Source organism: Myxocyprinus asiaticus, chromosome 11 (genome assembly GCF_019703515.2).
Source record: "Myxocyprinus asiaticus isolate MX2 ecotype Aquarium Trade chromosome 11, UBuf_Myxa_2, whole genome shotgun sequence".
Lineage (NCBI taxonomy): Eukaryota > Metazoa > Chordata > Actinopteri > Cypriniformes > Catostomidae > Myxocyprinus > Myxocyprinus asiaticus.
The window spans coordinates 9,454,972-9,476,140 of NC_059354.1; the positions used below are offsets into that span (position 1 = coordinate 9,454,972).

General features: G+C 36.9%; 1 protein-coding gene across 1 annotated transcript; it reads right to left on the reverse strand.

Annotated features, from left to right (window-relative positions):
• Positions 1 to 7,625: 7,625 nt before the first annotated feature.
• Positions 7,626 to 19,423, reverse strand: insig2 (insulin induced gene 2). Its single transcript, XM_051709844.1, has 6 exons — positions 19,347 to 19,423; positions 13,708 to 14,019; positions 13,384 to 13,508; positions 11,772 to 11,938; positions 11,593 to 11,692; positions 7,626 to 8,939 (listed from the first exon to the last, which is right to left on the reverse strand). Exons 2-6 carry the CDS (start codon positions 13,952 to 13,954, stop codon positions 8,898 to 8,900), a joined length of 681 nt encoding a protein of 226 aa, XP_051565804.1. The 5' UTR covers positions 13,955 to 14,019; positions 19,347 to 19,423; the 3' UTR covers positions 7,626 to 8,897.
• Positions 19,424 to 21,169: the final 1,746 nt, after the last annotated feature.

A 21,169-nucleotide genomic window follows, 5' to 3' on the forward strand; every position in this document is an offset into this window, starting at 1 on the left:
ATAAAGCTACATCCTGACTCTAGCTTTATGTATGGTGTGATGGAAATCAAGTGGATGAATATGGCCCAAGTGGAAATTGTCCACGCCTGATATGGTTGCTATATATGGCTTTCCTTTTAGGCTATGGAATTTTTTGCCCATTTTAAAGTCCACTAGACAAAAAAAAAACTAAAGTCTGATCACTTTGAAAAGTATACAGCACACCAATCTTCAAATGAATTCTGTTAGTCACACTGTCTGGACATTTTAAATTTAAAACGTGTGTTCAGTGTGGTCTGTTTGTGTTAATGCACTTGTCATAGGAACAGCATTCAGACAGATTTCTATCTACAAACCGCTACTACTGCAATTAATAAAGATGAAGAGGTCACAAGTAGTCTGTGTTTGGCTTTTTAATTTTTCCTTTAAGCAATATGGACTTAAGGGTGTGTGTGTGTGTGTGTGTGTGTGTGTGTGTGTGTGTGTGTGTGTGTGTGTGTGTGTGTGTAAACATATGGCAGAGAGAGGTGCTGCTTTGATTTTAACTCTTTCCACAGCAGTAAAACGCATTCTCTCTGCCTCTAGAACAAACTAGAAACAGAGCTTAACTTTGACCTGGTATATTTGCATGTAAGAGCGTCTAGTTGTATCCATTGCCTTGAAATGCATTATTACTAATCAGTTTTAGGTTTATAGATTTAAAAGCTGTTGTGGTTGTTTCAGACTTGCATTTCACAGGTGAGTGTGTACAAAAAAGAACATATCTGAATGAAATAACAAACAGGAAAGGCAGATATCTTCTGTAATATGTGCAGGCAGGGGCTGTTTGTTGATAATTTTCTATCAGCGCTCTCTAGTGATAATAAAGTGGACAAGTGTTGTTCAACCAGAAAGTGTTTCTTTACCTTTTAGCTTCATTTTGAATCGTACTGTATATCTATTATTCATGATTCTAAAACTAACAAACTTTTTGTTAATTGTTTTACATAAAAAATAAATAAGTATATAAAAACATGGTATTGTGGTACTTTTTGTTTTGCTGAAAAAAAAAATGATTCTTTGGCTCAACAACCATGATGTAGTTTCTACTCAGAAATGTACATATTTATCAAAGTTTTAGCTTTCCTTAATTCGCATAAACGTTTACAGCACAAAATATTAATTATAAGGTGAACTTAGAGAGATACATAAAGTAGATGAATAGTTGTGAGTTCCTTGAACTTCTTTGGCTGAAAAATCCATAAAATTAAGATTTGAAGTACTTCTAACTCAAACAAGTAAGTACAGAACTGAGGTTGTGGGGAATTCCCATAAGTCCTTGTGCTTCAATATAAGCATGTTTGTTTGGTCAGAGGGAATATATTGGGTCATTTAAAAGTTGTTATTAAGGATTTCTAGATGATGATTGTTTTGTGTAAAGTCACCATCAGGGTGATTAGCGTTCCCTTTGGTGAAGTTGAATTCTGTTCAATCCATGTAATTTTTTCTTGCGCATGTGAACGTTTGTTGCTGAAGTGCAGCTTTATCTGCACTTCTTTGAGGAATAAATTGTTCAATACCTCATCTCAGTCATTATTTTCTTTTGAGCTTCTTAAATTAAGTAGAAACAAAAATATTAAAGTTAATTTGAAACAACATGCTATTAGTTCATAAATCTTATACGTGGGACACCTTTTTAAGTAAATAAAGTTGAAGGAACTGATGCATTTGTGTAACAAATGTTTTCTAGTTGTGCTGACATAAAATCACCATAAGCTGATTTACTTAAAATATATATGTAGTATTTTTGCATCTCGTTTTTTAAGTAAATCCAACACATGTTTGTTTCAGTGTAGTGCAGTTTATTATGGTTAGCTATGGTATTTTTTGTGGACATTATAGTTTAATGTAACTTTGTCATTTATTGTCCAAAATCCTCACCAATTTCTCGCTTGAGTTTGTGTAAGAGTGATTTAACTTTATACATTTTACTAATGCATCATGATGCACTGTCTTGACTGCCATAGGTCTATGTTTTTATTTGTTTGTTTGCTTGTTTGTTTGTTTTTACTTTTCATGGTGGCTGTCCACATTCTTTAAAATAAATAGGCCTGTGCTGTATTGTGTCCACTGAAAACATCCTTGTTTCAGCCCCTGCAGCCCGTAGATAAAGACTGTCTATAGTGCAGGTTTGTGTCAGAGATCTTCACCTAACTAGACAAATTTACCCCCCCTCCGTGATCAGTCGCGTGGCAAGCAGAATTAGGCCTCCTGTCAATCAAGATACACCTGCTGTTCTATCTCAGTGTTCATTTAAGAGCACACTATCATGGTCAGGATTCAGAAGCAGACATATTACAGGCATCCAAGAGGAAAACAATCCTGCTGTACAAATGTGTGATGTGTCGGAACAGCCTTTGGTGCGCAGATACTGTAGAGCAGGGCAGATTTCATGTTTCAAGAGTTATCACAGAGATTGTGTTATTTGTGCAGACTGTCTCGCTTGGAAATTGAGGGCTGTACAACAAATAGCCTTTAATTAGAATACATTTTGTGAATTTTATCTAAACAAACTAAAGTTAGATTTAATTTTTTTCTAAAAGCTCTATGAAAAAAAAAAGCAAGAAAATAAAGAACGCACTCATACAGGGATACGCTGAAGCAAGGTTCAACTGTTATGAATGTAGACCTGTTGAACTGTGTTCTAAGCACAAGCTTATTTTTCATAATTTTCAGGTCAGGACAGGTTGTCACATTCCTGGGCAAGTTATCACATGTTTTTGTAATTTTATACAATTTAATAATTAAAATGTTGGTTGACCAAAAAAAAAAATAATAATAATAATAAATAAAAATGCAATTTGATATGTTTATGTAATCTTTTCCATTTTTCATTTGAATTTTTTTGTTTCATCATTGATTCATTATTTCAATTTTGCCGAAAAACCACTTAATAGCCCGTAATACATTTAAAATACAGATATGCTGTGAAAAATGGCTTTTTTAAAAATAATATAAAAATACAATTGTTATATTATACTGTATAATATTATAATGAATGATTTTAACCCCTTAAACTCTGGTGCATTTTTGGGCTGCCGCCCGCAGTTTTTCACACTCAAATTTAGGTGCTCACCATTCACACATACTGTGGACTAATAGCAAAAAATTGGTCTCATTTATCAGAGAACCACCCAAATAAAAAATTAAAAAAGACTCCAATTATTCATAAATATTGTTATATGTGTTTATAATCTTATTATAAACAGAATATATATATATATATATATATATATATATATATATATATATATATATATATATATAGTTGTTGTCCTAAATTTGTAAACATGCAGTTCTGGTTCTGATCCAGATTTCATATTTTGTTCTGGACAACTAAGATATAACATTAGATTATTCAGCCAAGCAAGCTCACAGACATGTAAACAGTGGCTAATTTGTTAGAGAACTTCCTAAGTTAAAAGCAGATATAAAGTTTTTAGGCATTTGGGGCTTACAGCAGCAGTTATCAGAGCCTAAAAGAACATTTGTATTTGATGACTTACAGAAATCATATTTCACTTTGTGATTCTTTTGAAAATTTTTCAAGCTGTGGTATTAGTGCAACACAATTTACTACATTTATGTGCTATGTGAAGGACTTTTATTTTTATATAAATATTTCTACCCCATTACCTATAATGTATTTTTCTAATTTTCAACACGAATGTTTTGAGGCCTTATTTTGTTATTTTAAGTAACATAAATGCAGGAGTGATTTAGTGGTTATCTCTGAAAAGTTCAGATTCTAAGCTTTCCAATGATACCTCATATGCCTGACTTATGTATACAGAGACTTTAAAATTTTAAGCATAAACTTTTTTCACAATATAGTATTTTAAAATCTTGTGTCAAATGACAGTTAGTGACTTTCAATTAAGTTAATTACTTTCTAGCCCATTACTTGGGTTACGCTTATTTCTAAAAAAATATATATATTTCTACATAATATGTACCATGGAATATCTTCTTTATTTATATTATCTATTTATAATTTGTTAAGTTTAGACAAATTATTATGCAGAAAATGATGCATTATCTTGAAATAAACAATACATTAAAAAAATATGCATAATAAAAAATAAAATGAAATAAAATAACAAATTGAAATAGAGATACATTAAAGAAACAATATATATATAAAACACAAAAAGAAAAGTATAAAGAGTCTGGTGTTTTTTTTTTTTTTTTTTTAATCTATCATGTCATGTTGTGCTCAAAAATCTACAGAAAACAGATGTCATGTCCAAAACAGATGTACAGATTTCCAGGAAATTTTGGAATGCCTTCTTGTAGCACAAAAATAATTTATTTATTCATTCATGGAAACAATTTGATACATTCCTCATATTGGCAAACTAAAACAGATTATAAATTTTCAAGGAGTTCAAAAGTGAAGGAGAGCAAGAGAGAGAGAGATATGGCACACAGCTGTTTCAGATCAGTGGGATGAGTGCAGTTTGTTCACACTTTCACACACAGAACTGAGGAGAATGGATTAACTAGAGCAAGAAGCAGAGATCTTCTGCATGAACCTTTATAGAACGAGGCAGCATGTGTGTGTGTACGACAGAAGTAATATTTTTACTGGATAACACTCCCTAGAGACTTAGTGATCACCATTTGTTGAGGCTTTGAGCAGTTACATGAGACCACACACAGATTGACACAGTTTTAATTGATTAAATGCACGCAGTCCGTAACTGTGGGATTAAAGCAGTCAGTGTTCCTGAGATGTGGAGGAGCCAGCAGCCACTAAATTTCCCATCACACACACAAACCAGTCTTTCTCACACTCATATGCTTGGATATGTGCACAACAGGCTGATGAGTAAAAAAAAAAAAAAAAAAAAACTTGTGTGGTGCTGACATAGTGGGCTAAAGCACAGAACTGGTATGCAGAAGGTTGCTGGTTCAATCCCCACAGCCACCACAATTGTGCCCTTGAGCAAGGCACTTAACTCCAGGTTGCTATGGGGGATTGTCCCTGTAATAAGTGCACTGTAAATTGCTTTGGATTAAAGCATCTGACAAATATGTAAATGTAACTATTATACAGAATGCCAATTAACTAGTTACAGCAGACATAAGCTGCCAGAGCTACCCTGCTCACTGCCAGCTGTTTTGTGTGAAGGTACAACTCCAACACCAAAAACCTTGGGACAGTATGGAAAATCCTAATAAAAACAAAAAGGAGTGATTTGTAAATTCTATTCACCCTGTACTATATTGAAATCACCACAACATATTATTTGATGCTTTACCATGTGAAGTTAATAATAATTATTTTTAAACATACACACTCATTTTAAATCAGAGGATTGCAACACACTCCAAAAAAGTTGGGCCAGTCAAGTGTTTACCACTGTGTAACATCACCATTTCTTATAATAACATACAGACACTGGCTTTTGGACCTGACTCTGATAACAGCTCGGATGGTCCTTTTCCTCTTTGGCCCAGAGAACAAGACATTTTTTTTCAAAAACTATTTGAAATGTGGAATCGTCGGAGCACAAAACACGATTCCACTGTTCTACTTTCCATCTCAGTTGAGACCAAACCCAGAGAAATCAGCAGCACTTCAAGACAGTGTTGATGTATGGCTTCTCCTTTGCATAGTAAAGTCTTAACTTGCATCTGTGGATGCAGCGGCAAATGGTGTTGACTAACAAAGATTTACTAAAGTAATCCCAAGCCCATGTCATGATATCCATTACAGACGCATGACGGTTTATAAGACGGTTTACTTTACGTCTAAGTGATCGGAGATCACGCACATTCAGAAGTGGTTTTCCAGCAGGACAACGCCAAACCACATACTGCCCAGATTACAAGTGCATGTCTGCGTAAACTGAGAGTGCGGGTACTAGATTCATCTGCCTGCAGTCCTGGGCTGTGTTTCCCAAAAGCATCGTAAGCCAAAGTAGATCGTAGAAACCATTGGTTCCAATGGTCTCTAAGATCAACTTAAGCTTGCAATGCTTTTGGGAAATGCAGTCCTGATCTGCATTACGAAGCACACAATACGGCAACGAAGACCCCGTACAGCTGCACAGCTGAAGACCTGTATAATGGATGAATGGGGGAAAATTCGGCTTGCTAAACTTAAACTTGTGTCTTCAGTGCCCAAATACTTAATAAGTGTTATTAGAAGAAATGGTGATTTTACAAACTGTTTTGTAGCATGTTGCAATCATCTTTACAAACAGAATTTACAAATAACTCCTTTTTGTTTTTATTAGCATTTTCCATTCTGATCCAAGTAGATTTTACTGTGTCAGCCTTGTCCAGACAAACATCCATTGTAAAATACAATTACGTTACAAATTATGATAATCATAAGAAAGAGTGAAATAAACAATTTTGGCAAAATGAATATTATTGTGTGAAAATTATTATATACATTTTTCCAAATGTACAACTGTTTCACTGTTTTTTCACCACACCAAACAATTATGAACCTAAAAAAGTTTTTTATTTTTTTATTTTAGTATGCTAACTTTGATAAAAGTATCAGCGAAAAGCATGCTTGAGATGAAATATGAGACAATAGATGTTTGAAGAAAACAAAGAAAATTCTAAACAAATATCACCTGTGAGCATATTTTTAATTGGGCATCTTTTTTCAATCAGGCTGCAATTTTGCCAAATTATGTAAAAAAAAATAAAAATAAATAAAAAGTGTCAAAAAATTATTAAATTGTGTGTATTGAGGATCCATAAAATGTTAGCTAGAAATTAGTCTTAGAAAGTTGGGCTTTTTATTTAAAAAAAAAATTTTTTTAATGTTATTTCCATCAGCGTCATTTCCGCCACAGAATTCTAATAAACACAATACAGAATTTAAGATGTGCTGGAAATGACACTGTGCTGGGAATTATGACATTCAGAAAAAAAAAAAAAGACACAAATATGTTGTGACGTATGCACATACACTGTTGGACATTGTAAGTAAACAAATTAAATATACTAGTGAGTGTGGAAAAGGTTTTAATAAGACTATATATAACTACTTGGATGTTTGGGTGCATAAGGCAGTGAGAATCATTATGCAATAAAACATTTATCTTAATATCAATTCAAATCAATTCTCTAAAGAAAACTTCAACCTTTATTTATTGTATTTGGTATATCAAGAAATTTAGTAAGACATGTTCAGTACACCAACCTCATGGGACACTTTCCCTTGATGACAAAGGGGCCTGCTTTAGGCCAGCCTGGTGTAAGAGCAGGACTACAAGCTTAATAGAACCCCTCAGGTTTGTGGGTTGCCTCTCTATGAAAATAAGGGACTATTTTGGGTCTATTGACAGTATCTGTGCATACAGTTGATTGCTGCAGAAAATCATTTTTGACTCATCCCACAGTTGGTAGTGCACAATAAAAGCCTATGAGGCAAGTGTACATACTGCAAGTAAACATTTTAAATATGCAACTGTTGCCCTGTTATGAGTCCAGATCCCCAATTAGGCTGTTCCCCCAATTGCGAAAGTCCTGCAGACTTAAAAACTGTCAACCTTGGCATAAAAGCTGAAAGAAACAGAAAAACACTACATACACAAACTATTATAACATTAAACACACAAGAACAGATCATCAATACATTTCAAAGAAAGTCTCTTTTAATAATGCAGATGTAATATCAATAACAAGTAGCCTAACCTCTTCCAAAACTTCCAACTTAACTTCCAAAAACAGTGTGATTAAATATAGATTGTAGATTGAAAATACATCCCAACATGCTTTCAGACGATCACAAATTAACTTTAGAACAGTTCCTGCGAGTCTACAATTGTTTTAACCCACTGTAACACTTGATAAATTTTGCTGACTATTCACTATTTTCATACAATTTTCCTTGAAATAAGAGATAATAGTAATTTCCCTTAATTTATCCAAAACCAGTGCACAGACGGTGGTCTGACAGTTTAAATGTTCTTTTAATTCCAAGCTCGATCTGTTAAGGCTTTGGTAAAAATCAACGGAATGTCACTGTTTGTCAAAATAATTTAGATTTTATTCTGATGTCAAAACAACTCTTTATATATGACTTAGTATAAAGTGATCTCTAAAGCTAAGGAATGCTTCATTCAGTCAGAACTGAGGAATTATTCGGGTCTGGCAGGGACTTATCTGGTTATTACAAGAAATGCAATCACTTTTAAGTATGTAATAAACTAATTAAAGCAGTAGTAAACACCAATCCTTTAGCTAATGAACACATGCTGGTGAGTAACAGCTAAGAGGTTACTGCATGTTGGTTAGTCTGTTGTAGAATATGGTGTGAGGTGGGAGTCAACTGTGCTCTGATGCCTTCTGGTGGTGGATTACAGACACAGCAGAAGTGAGCTGCCCTTTATGTAGTGACATGTAAATGATCCCTCACTAAGAACCAGGTGCCCTTTCATAATACTCTATTGTCCCCTTTACTGCTCAATTTTCTGTATGAAACATCGAAAAATGAGAACCGATGGTGGTGCTGCATCCAGATGACACTCCTTCACCCATCACAGAGGATGGAGGTGGCAATGGTAGTGTGTCTAAATATTTAGTCAATATATTATCCTCACTTATGAGTGAAGGACAGTCATGCATTTTGACCAGTCATAGTCAGTTTGGCACTTTACTGTAGCCAATAGCGTTTTAGCGCTGGTGCAGATGGTACAAGTGTGTAATTGATTTTATATCCTGCCGTTGCACACTCTGAAAACCTGATGTGCAAAGAACATATCCTCAGGCATTAATTATAATACTGTCCCATCCTCAAACACAGCGAAGCCCCTCTTAGCAATGGATCACTCTGATAGTCATTGTGCTCTCGGTTGATCCCATGCTTCTTCATCCTGGATTTCCTGATGTGGGCAGAGGCTTCTCCATTAATCCAGATGGGTCTTTTCCTGACTGACTTTGTACTCATACTGTAGGAAGAAAAAAATATATACTTAAACAATATACTCTAAAGCGCTGTTTAAAACCTAGTGATCTGCCCATCCAGGCAACATTTTTAGGCATCATAATAAGTTAACTCTCAATGTGAACACTATTTCAAACAGCAAAAATTATGCCACCTTACATGATACCCTGTTTTGCTGAAGTTCAAGAAAGGACCATAGAATATGGCAATCCAAGAATGCATTGTGATGAGCTCTGTGAAAGTCTTCATCCAAGACGCTTTTTTTCCCCCTCCCCTTTTCACCCCAATTTGGAATGCCCAATTCCCAATGTGCTCTAAGTCCTTGTGGTGGCGTAGTGACTTGCCTCAATCCGGGTGGCGGAGGACGAATCTGAGTCCGTGTCTGAGACCGTCAATCCGCGCATCTTATCACGTGGCTTGTTGTGCGCGTTACCGCGGAGACATAGTGCGTGTGGAGGCCCACGCTATTCTCTGCGGCATCCACGCACAACTCACCATGCGCCCCACCGAGAGCGAGAACCACACATTATAGCGACCACGAGGAGCTTACCCCATGTGATTCTACCCTCCCTAGCAACCGGGCCAATTTGGTTGCTTAGGAGACCTGGCTGGAGTCACTCAGCACGCCCTGGATTCGAACTTGCGACTCCAGGAGTGGTAGTCATCGTCAATACTCGCTGAGCTACCCAGGCCCCCCCAAGATGCATTTTTAATAAGACTGTCGATTTAACATGTTAATTCAGTGTGATTAATTATATAAAAAAATAATGCGTTGAAAAAAAATAACACAATCACATCCCGAGTGTACATTAAGGAAGTTTCCTACAGACGGAGCAATTGAAGCTTGAAGTACCACCTTCAACATGTTTAAGCGAGTTGCAGTGAGCAGGAGGTAGTCAACCCAACTCCAGTTATACAGGTAAAGGTGGTTTTACATGGTAATCTCAAGCTCTCTGTTCATTTTCAGTGGGAGAGAGGTGGCAGAACAGAGGTGGCTATCCAAGCGGCACCACTTTCCACACTTGTTTGTGAGAATCCTGCTGCTTTGTCGTGCATGAATGTCTGTGGCACACACTGCTCAATAAAAAATGTTAAATATCTTTTCGTGGCTACCACTTGTATTGCCTAATCGGAGGTGATTTTATTCACAACTGAGCTATATACAATGTTTCTTTGAAGGTTTGAGTGGTGTAACAGGTGATATTAGACAATGTTTGGAAACATGTATAGCTTGTGAAAAAATAGACAATTGTGGAATGTATGCAAACGGACCATGGACCGCCTATTTTAAATTTGCTCTTCTCAAAAAGAGCATAACAGTGCCCCGTCCATTTATTCAGCATCTGGGTTCTTAATGTATTTTGTTTTCCATTAATTTCTTCCACTGACTAATAAAATCCTTCATAAAATAGTTGTAAGCCATTAACCAAACCAACCAGCTCCAAGGAGAATCACATCACAAACTTTCTTTTGAAGCAAAAGCGTATTTGAAAATCGGACAAAAAGACAAAAATACAAGAATGTGTACATACCGTTTTTCATGAGGGTACAAACTACAATCCCATGAATGATGTAATTGAACAAAAAACAAGGGGAATATATCCAACTATTGATTTTAGATGGTTGATTATAAGAAACAATATAGTTTACAGTATGTTTATTGCAAAATATTCCGATATGTACAAATAAATAAGTAGTTTGAGGGTGAAGGGAGACCGACTCATTCGCATAATTCACAGTGCATCATGAGCGTGGGCGGTCGTTTCCAGGCTTGTTTGGCAGGCTTTCTTGGCCACAGTTCTCTGATTGGTGGATCTTTCTCTGCTGCACCATGGGTAATGTAGTTGTTCCCCATGAATTCTACTAATAAACACGATTTTTAAACAATGAAGTTGAAATAACACAGACTGATGGCTTCAATGGAAACATATATCATCAATAACAGATTTGTACTTCTGGAAAAAGACTGTTGCACTCTATAGAAGCCTTTCTTATTTGTTACATTTCTTACTTTGATAGTTTTGTGCAATGACATTCATCTGATCAAAGTCACGTGAACATAACGGAGCCTAATTAAACTTTCATTGGATTCTTAACACCGACTAGTCATTCAGACAACCCACCGACAAGTCGATTTTGAAAATTGGTAGTTTTGCACATACCTATTATATTATTCATAATTATGTTGATTATTATATATTCAATTATCTGGGGGCCTTTTTGGGCAAATATTGATATGCGATAAAATGTGATTAATTCAATTAATTAATCATTATACTGTATCATGTAATTAATTCAATTAAAAATGTTAACCGATTGACTGCCCTAATCTTAATAGTAACGTTTTCTAATTAAAAATGCACTATTTCTGTCAGAGTGATGGCCTTATGATAAATGCAAAACCCCAAGATACTGAGCAACTTCTAGCTGGTGATTTTTTTTTTTTTTTTTACAACTGAGCATAACTAAAAAAAAAAATTATTTACACAATAGAAATTTCAATGCCTTTTTATTCATTTCTTTTCCAGGCATTCCAGGCATAGAAATTAAAATACACAAATTCCCATTTATTTCCTGGTTTTCCCATGACCGTGGGAACCCTGTCATTAGGATTGGGAAGAGTATGTTTATGTGAGTGAGCATGTGTGAGAGTTTACCAGAGCTAGTTGCCTTCCGATATTCCCCACAGTTATCACACCCGCAAAGAAGATACATGGCAGCCAGGACCGAATGTACAGGAAGTCAGGAGAGGTATATCTGCACACATATTTACAATAAAGTACAAATGGTGTGAGCAGTAGATGTTTGTAGTGTGTTGGTGTATGACAAAACTTACTGAAAGACTCCATTGTAAACCAGTAGCTGAGTGGCCAGTGTAGCGAGTATTGCAATGACGACTCCCAGCCCAAAACCACTGCGTGAGCGATCAAACGTCCACCACAGGCCAACAGATAAGGCAGCCAGAGTCAGTGACAGCTGCACGTTATTCGCAAAGTCCACCTTCTGATAACAACAGTGTTAAAGGCAACAACTCATACAAAAATGAACTCCAAAATAAGCACCATCATTTGTGTGCACTGTGCTGAGAACTGCTGTCAGTCAGAACGTTTACATGCACTTTAAAAGTTCGGAATTCAGTCTAACTAAAATAATAATGAGTCTTTTTTATATGTCACGTAAAGGTTTAGTCAGACAGAAATTGTACCAAATTAGCAAAGTTGAACTAAAAGACCTACTGTAGATATTGTGACTGTATCTCGGCTTCATCCAGCATGTATACACATTAATCGCACCACAACTGGCCTCTGCGTTGTGCACAAACTCCGAAAAACAAAGCTGATGCACAACATGTACCATACATATTTAACACTTGTTCAGCTGACATCTTTCCTCCACATTTTCAGTCATGCATTATCATGTATACTTGGAAAGACAGATGAAGACTATAGCTCGACTACGAAAAACCCGCCGGAGCTTGATTATAACTGCACATGTAAAACATACCACTGCAGAAAAATCTTTTTCTTTTAGTTTTCTTTTATCCTCCTGTTCTGAAACTTTTGAAATCCTGTAACACTCTCACACTGACCATGTTTATATGCATTTACGAAAATGGTTTATTCCAGGGTTTTAGCAGAAAGCGGCATTCTGAAATGTCACGTAAACAGGAACGGTGTTTAAGGGATTAAGAGAACACAGTTTAACGCAAATAGGTTTCTCTCGGAGAACGCGGCTTACTGTTGCCATGTAAACACATAAGCAGCATTCTGGTGGGCGTTTGAAGTGTGCGCGTGGATGGAACAGACCGGGATAACAAACATCATAGGATGGAGCCCAACAATAAATCAACACAGCGGAAAGAATTCAACATTTCTGGGTGTAAAGTGGGAAAATCACAAACTATAAACTTTACCCATTTATACACACCAATTTAAAATATCTACTATCCTTCACGTTTGTGTATATGCACTCATACATTGGGGAAATCCTGGTGTTTTACATAAGAGGGGAAATTCCACTATTGCAGTGCAATTCAGCTGCAGGTTGTGAAAGAAAGTGAAGGAAACAAACACAGCAACAACTCTAGAATATCTGGAAATAAAGCGAAACAACAGAGAGTAAAATAGTGAAGTCTTCCTCAGATGCCATGTGTGTTATTTACACAAGCGTCGAGGGAAAATTACGTTGCTGTGGAGAAAGCCGCTTACCGACCGGGCCGCATGTATAAAGAAGGAAAGAGTACGCTGCTTAAATAGTGCATGTAACACTGTTTTCTCACAATAAGCCACTTTCTGGTGTCCATGTAAACATAGTGATTGATCCTAAGACTGACTGCATGAATGGAGATAATCTACAGCAACTGACAAGCAGCAGCTCAAAAACAGATTTTTGTTAAAGGTTACAAATAAAAAATAAAATGTGCAATGTGAGATGTGTGAGAAGGATACAGCACTGGCATGATTTATGCCCACAAAGACGGCCACACAGCGCATCACATTAGACCACTCCCTCTTGAGTTTATGGGGCTCCCCCAGACGACTGTCCATACAAGGATACAGCAAACCTATCAATGCTGGAAAAAGAAGAGTAGCATTCAATGGCTCATAAATAATAAACAAAAAAAACATCATAAATCTCAAATGCTATGCAGTGTTGGGAGAGACAACCACATTTATTTGCGGGACTGAATACCCCAAGTTTTTGTTTCCTTATTAATTCCATATGTTTCAGTACAGAGCATGTGTTAGTACAGTGAACATATGTGCGTTTACCTGTAGCTGTTCCGCAGCAGGGTGGAACCCACCAGGCAGATGAGAAAATGCTGCTGATGACATCAGGAGGGAAAAGAGTGACGTTACGCTGCACCTGTAGCAGGTTTAGCACCAGTGCCAAGAATACGCCCACCATAAAGAGCATGGCAGCACGGATCATCAGATTTATTTTCTGATTCGTGATAATGCTGATGTAGGGCCCCCGTCGCATCGGAGCTCCACTGCTCATTGCAGAATTCTCCGCCATGCCCGCAGTGACACAAGGAAAACCCAGAGAACCTACATCTGCTGCTGTCAGCTGACATCACACACCTGTAGACGAGATGATGATGAGGATGGTGCCATGCTTCTATAATCATTAATAATAGAGGATTTCGATTGTGGATTTTGCAGATACCGATAACTAATGTGGTGGAAAAGGCAGATAACCGATTAATCAGCCAATGGTTCTTTAAAATCGATCTATATAATAATAAAAAATATCTTATTCTTTCCTTACTATGAGGGGCACAGACGAAAAGCAGTTTATTGTGCAACAAAATCCCCAAAATAAACAAAGAAATGAAGATTTGGTGCATAACTTGGGAATTTTTTACTTTAAACAAGCCCGAAATACACTGGGGGCTTTTATTTTGAAATTATAGAGATTTGGCTCCGTTACAATTCTCTATATGTGAGTATTTACCAAATTAAGCTTTTTACACTCACCAGATGAAAGTTTTGTATGTATATATTTCACCACATGGTTGACTGATAAGGAATAAGAAAAAAAGGGAAAATGAAAATAAAATATTGGCAACTACTGGCATATATTTTTTTCTGATAACCGATAGTTCCAAAAAGCAACTATTGGTACGATTAATCGGTAAAACCAATAAATCGGTCTACCTCTTATTAATAACTGCAATAGCTATTAATAGCGGGAAAAAAACGTATTGCTCTGGAATTGTATTATACTGTAGATACATTGTTTCGCAACTAGTTTTGCTTCAGGACCTAGATTTTACAGTGGATGTTGAGTAGTGACTTTAGTCCGTTCCAACATTTTTTATCATAATAAAGTAGCAAGACCGTCTCAAACATGAAATCTAATAATATTACATAGCTGCATAAAGGCGCAGTCACACATACCTTTGCACAGCGAAATTCTGCAGGCAAAGTACGGTCATCTCAATGGGAATCCACACAGTTGTGCATTTCACGCGATGGACTTCTGGTGGCAAAGAGTTTCCCCTCAAGGGTTTCAAGTTTGGTGAACTTTGACAGCGGAAATCGCTAGGGATGGGCAATATCACTTATTTTCTTTTCGATCTGATACCAAGTACTTTTAGGCCAATATCGCCGATATCAATACCGATACCTCTATTAAATTGAATTTTTAAGAATTCTTTGGATAAAATGAGTAACTTAATTATTACTAAATTTTTTTATATATTAATGGCCTAAACAGAAAATGATTAGGCTGCTTTGTTTACCCTTTAAAAATTAGTATAAGCCACATATAAAACCTCAAAATTAACCATAGATATTATTATATGGTTACTATTACTAAAACCAAGTTACCATATGGATACTACAGTAATGCTGTAGTAAAACCATGGTTAATTGTATCAAAGCCTTGGTTACTGCCAAAAAGAAAGAAAACATGGTTACTACAGTCGTGGTTACTAGTCATGGTTAATACAATATTACTACAGTAAATCCATGGGTAGTTTTCATAAGGGTATCATTTATCAACGAGGATTAAAGATCATTATCAATGTTTTAACAACTCTGAATTTAAATAAACCTGTAAAAATTGTCAAACAAGCCCATTATAATAAATGTCACATCTAGGTTTGTCATAACTTAGTGTAAATGCTGCTTTTCTGTCATTACCCTCTTTGAACGAGTGCTTTGACTGAAAAGGTGAGCGCCGTCTGACTGCTAGTGTATTTTAGCATTTAACAGTTCCGGTGTCATGCAACTATTCACGCATATAATTCTTTTTTTCCACTTCGAAGCTTATGAGATGCATTAATATTCATGTTATCTAAAGGGGCCTGGGTAGCTCAGTGGTAAAATACACTGGCTACCACCCCTGGAGTTCGCTAGCTCGCTAGTTCGATTCCCAGGGCGTGCTGAGAGACTCCAGTCAGGTCTCCTAAGCAACCAAATTGGCCCAGTTGCTAGGGAGGGTAGAGTCACATGCGGTAAACTCCTCGTGGTCACTATAATGTGATTCGTTCCCAGTGGGGCGCGTGGCGAGTTGAGCGTGGTTGCCGCAGTGGATGGCATGAAGCCTCCACATGCGCTATGTCTCTGTGGCAATGCGCTCAACAAGCCACGTGATAAGATACGCGGGTTGACGGTCTCAGACGCGGAGGCAACTGAGATTCGTCCTCTGCCACCCGGACTGATGTGAATCACTACGCGACCACGAGGACTTAAAAGCACATTGGGAATTGGGCATTCCAAATTGGGGAATTTTTTTTAATATATATTCATGTTATCTAAATAATAAGATCACTTGTTAAAAAAAAATCTACAGAATCTATATTTTTATGTGAGGATTGATATTGTTAATACCACATTTTTTTTTTAACTTCATTCTCCTAGAGTATAAAGTGTAGCATAAAAAGAGGCTGCTTGGCAGTTTTTTTTTTCCGCTTATTTCACATGCGCTCAACATTCACCCACGCCTTCTTCGCCCGTGGAATTTCACCATTTGAAGGTATGCTTGACTGCGTCTTAAGCTCAACAATATTCAAAATTATTAAGGCTGAATAGGAAAAAGGACAATTTTGTAAATACATAAAACCACAGTAGAATGTGATTTACCAGACAAACACACACAGACAAATATTGTATTAGTAATAGCCATATTACCAAGTGACAGATTAATTTGAGCCAAAATATTTTACTGTTTGGTTGGACGCAGAACTTTTTATTTAACGTAAACACTAAAAGATGTGGGAAACATTTTCTCCTTCTTTTAAAGCTAAAGTGAGCTATTTCTGATTTACTAGTGTCACCAAATGGAATTGCAAAAATAAGCATCGTTTTAAAACTGCTTTTTCAAACTCTCCCCGTCTTTCGTTGATCGAACAGACTGATTGGACAGTCCTGCCCCAAACTTACGCCACTGGTTGAGTCAATGTTGTTGCATCAGACTGGATGGGACACTCAAAAGAAACAGAGCAACTTTTATAGCAAAGAGACACAGTGTTTACGGTTTTCGAACACCAAAAACATTACACACTCCAGCTTTAAAGTAATATTCCGGGTTCAACACAAATTCAGCTCAATTAACTGCATTTGTGGAATAATGCCGATTACCATAAAAAATGGATTTCTGACATACTTCATCCGGGGTCCTGGGCATTGTCCCGTGACCCGAATATCTGATGTAATGACAACAACCACTAAAATAATCTTCTCTGGTTTTGTTAAACAAGCTTCATTTAAGCACAAGAAACAAATTTCTTGGTATATATCTTGCTTGTAGTTGAGAAGAGCCATCCTAATTGCAGTTCTCCGCTGCTCTTTTAAATCCAGCATTTTGAATATGAGATCTCTGTTCTCGAGGGATTATGGAATCATAAAGTGTCCAGTCGATCTGCACTTCAGAATCTCACCGGAAACAGTAGGTCATCCGGTATTTCTTGCTTACTGTTTAATCAATAATATGGACTCGGACATACTACTCCATTGGCATACTGTTTTTGGCATACTACTGTATATAGTATGGAAGTATGGATATTCGTAAACAGCGATAGTTTCAAAAGTATAGCCGCAAGACATAAACATTGTTAACATTATTTAAGTGTGATAAAATCACTTGCTAACCTTATCTGAGTAAAGTTACGTATATCCAATATTACAACAAAACCCTATAATTCCGGTATTGGATATAACTGTACACAGAAAATGTTAGTAAATGATTATATCACACTAAAATCATGCTAACATGTATAATGTTTGCATCTTGTGGCTATATTTTTGAATACTGTAGCGTTAATGGACTGGCCCCATTCACTTTCAAACACAAACCCTTTTTTGTTTATTTTTTGTTTGTTTTTTAAATAAACAACAGGCAAGTTGAAATCATTTTTTGTGGCAACATTATGCCACAAATGCTGTTGATTGAGCTTAAAGGTGCACTAAGTAAGATTTTAGCAAGAATTTAGCTGGCTTTTACTCGTCCAATTGGTCCCAGAAGTAGTTTGCAGTTTTGGACTCTATACTGACACCTATCATCCTGGAGTGCTGTCGCTTCTTATCAAAAGTGTTTGTTTATGATCTGCTTTGTTACTTTTAATTGGTGTTTTTATCTGTCTCATATTACACACATCCCTATAATGGACATTCTTCTATCCAATCCAAACGAATGTCCGCGCATTATTGTGCAACGGACTGTGACCAGACACTGCTTTGTGCTCGCATTTGCGCATGTTTTTACACAGGACGCGGCAAGCACGAGTGTCTAGTTCATTTTAAATGAGAGGCATGCGGAAAGCGGCAAATCGCAGGTGGTTTTGCAAGCAGTGCGCAGGCTGTGCTCGTACACCCAAAATCCTGCCACTGCTGTTGGTGTGCGTGTAGGTGACCTTGCGAGTTCTTGCCACCCCTGAAATCATGACACTAGCAACACCTTGACTGCACAAAACGCTTCCTCTACTAGAGAAAGCGGCAGCCATACAGCGATTCCACCGCTTGCCGCGTCCCGTGTGAAATGATTTATCCGTGATCTGTGAGAGCTGCAGGTCGTAGCTGTTTAATCACTCCAGCGGGGACCTCTTGTTTGGACATTTTATCTTTCCACTTTTACTCATTCTGTTTGAACTGTCTGGTGGATCACACTCCTGTTTATCAATACCGTACCATCATTGTTACCACTGGTGACCATTGCATGACACAGTGTCATGTGTTGTCAACATGGCACCGCCCATGAGGGGGCGACCCGCTCCATGTAAAATTAAACAGCTTTTATAGGGTGTCTGATGTGACTGTAGTCTTCATCTCACTGAGTGTACATATTTTTCAACATATTTCTAAAAAATGCTATTCATGTCTTTATGTGTAAAACTTTTTTAATTAGCAAAAACTTACTTAGAGCAACTTTAACTTGTATTGAACCCGGAATATTCCTTAAGCCTATTTATTTTGCTAGCCTAACTATACGTGACTATATGGTTAATTGCATTTGTGTTATTTGCACTGATCCAGGTGGACAATTCCTGCTATGAGTGTACTGTACAGTTCCTTGCGATAAAAACACCAGCTAAATGGCACAAAAACACATAAACATGAAAGGTCTCTGCTGATCACTTGACAGTTCTCAAACAAACCTGTATCTCTAGCTAAAGCGAAGTGACCAAAGGCCACATTAACAGGCCAATGCAGCTCTAACATCGTTAAATATGTTACTTTGATGACATCTCGGGGGGGGAATGAATAATTCACATTGTCCAAACACAGACAATGATGAAAGCACTAGCAGGTCGAGGCTGTCGGATTCTCAATTCATTACATCCACACTAGTTTGTCCTGATCCAATGCGGGAGAAAATACCTTTGTTAATTTCAGATTACATCCAAAGTCTGCGGCAACTGGCTATATTGTAGTTTTTTCTTTATACAATGACATAAACCACTTACCGTTGTGCCGTTTTAAAGGATCTAGTTTTCTCTCTCTGAACTAGTCTCGAGCGGAAGTCTGTTTTGCGGAATAATGCTGAGGACTTCCGCCTCGCTGGTCGCGCGGCCCCGTCAATAGCCAATCAGAGGAGGAGCTGGTGACGTAATGAAAAAGAGTTTCACGTGCCTTCTTTCTGAACGTAAAGCGTTAAAAGATTATTAACGATAAGTTTCACAGTTTCACACATACTTTTGAAACGTGGGGAAACTATGAATGTAACAACTTTCACAGTAATGCAAAACAAGCAACCAAGGGCACTGATTCAACCTCTATCCTAAAGTATCGATACTTCCGATTTGATGTTTCATCGAGAACGTCGATCCTCACATAAAAATACCGAATCTAAAGTAAAAAATAAATAAATAAATAAATAAAAAAGGAAAAAAAGATACGTGATTTTATTGTTCAGTTTCCATGAAAAAAGGCGAATTGCATCTGGATTTAATTTGCAATAAATAACAAATCTAAACGCGACATTTATTTTAATGGTCTTGAGTGATGTTTGTCACAAGTCAGTTATAAATTTAAGGTGATCCAGCCATTAATCATGTTCAGTAATTGGTAATAAATGATAAATAATGATAAATAGTTAGAATAAATAATAAAAAGTTTAAATAGTTCAAATATAATAATGTTAATACATTTTCTGTTCTGTTTAAGCCTATAAATGTAATATAAATATATCATAAATATGTATATATATAATAGTTAAAATTGTCCATGTTGTCCCAAGAATAAAATAAAATAAAAAAATCTATTTAAAAATTGATTGGTATTGGTAATCGGAATTGGCGATTTTGGCCTTGAATAATAAAGGTAATAAAATAAAAAGTGTTATCGCCCATCCGGAGATCTTATATACTGAGATAACAACCTCCACATTTTTACCATAGGAGAGAGTGGTCAACTACAAAGCCCTTCTGATAGGGAAGCCTACAATGTTAGCATCGATTAGCATTACGCAGCCATTCCATTGACATTCTATGGCGGTACACTGGCGAGGAGACAAGAGGCTGTTCATTTTGAATGGGTGTCTATGGAGAAGAAGCTTCACAATGCTGAATAAACTGCTTTTGTGAGGAAACAGCTCATCATTTAATGAATTAACTACCTGTTTGAAATGGAACCTAGCCTTGCTCTGATATCATGCTGACGTATGCCAAAAAACTTTCGCGACTGTGAGGCGGCTGTGCCAGGCGGTGCAGTTGAGCGCAGTTGCTCTTCCCTGGCTGCGTTCCATTTCAAATTTGTATCCCCTTCCCTTGCTAACTTCACTCTGTCTCATGGACTCGAATGCATGTCACTGCTCACGTTGCGCAAGTGTCCACTACTGGCGGAAGACATGCAGTGGGTTTAAATGGAACACTCTTAACCCATGATCACTTGGAGCATGTTGAAGGCTGATGTCAATTTGTGGAATTATTTAGTGATTTTTGCACCTGAGGAAACAATGTTTTCGGAGATTGATTTCAGAGGCTTATGTTTAAATCTTGTATGTTTAATTGAAATGAATTGTTAGAAAGGATTAATCAAGATTTACACAAACGAACACATAGGCTGATAAACAGTTTAAGGTAGCTACAAGTATTATGCTGTTAAATCTCAATATAACTTTTCTAAACTACTCAATTGACCTAACTTCACTTCCATTACACATTAGAGTTGTATGGGGGTGGGGTTTGTGAAGTGCAATCTGCTGTCACGTCACAATAGAGTTGCATTGGGGGATATGGAGCTGCCTGAAGCGTACATCAGAGTAGGCTCGCTCCCTCTGTCAAAATCG

What these genes read in the sequence shown, in the direction of transcription:
- insig2 (XM_051709844.1), bottom strand. Translation starts at nt 13,954, where the DNA reads ATGGCGGAGAATTCTGCAATGAGCAGTGGAGCTCCGATGCGACGGGGG. An exon ending in CTGCTGCGGAACAGCTACAG is followed by an intron (nt 13,509 to 13,707) that starts GTAAACGCACAT and finishes TTCTTTTTCCAG; the next exon opens with CATTGATAGGTTTGCTGTAT. An exon ending in GCATAAATCATGCCAGTGCT is followed by an intron (nt 11,939 to 13,383) that starts GTATCCTTCTCA and finishes TGTTGTTATCAG; the next exon opens with AAGGTGGACTTTGCGAATAA.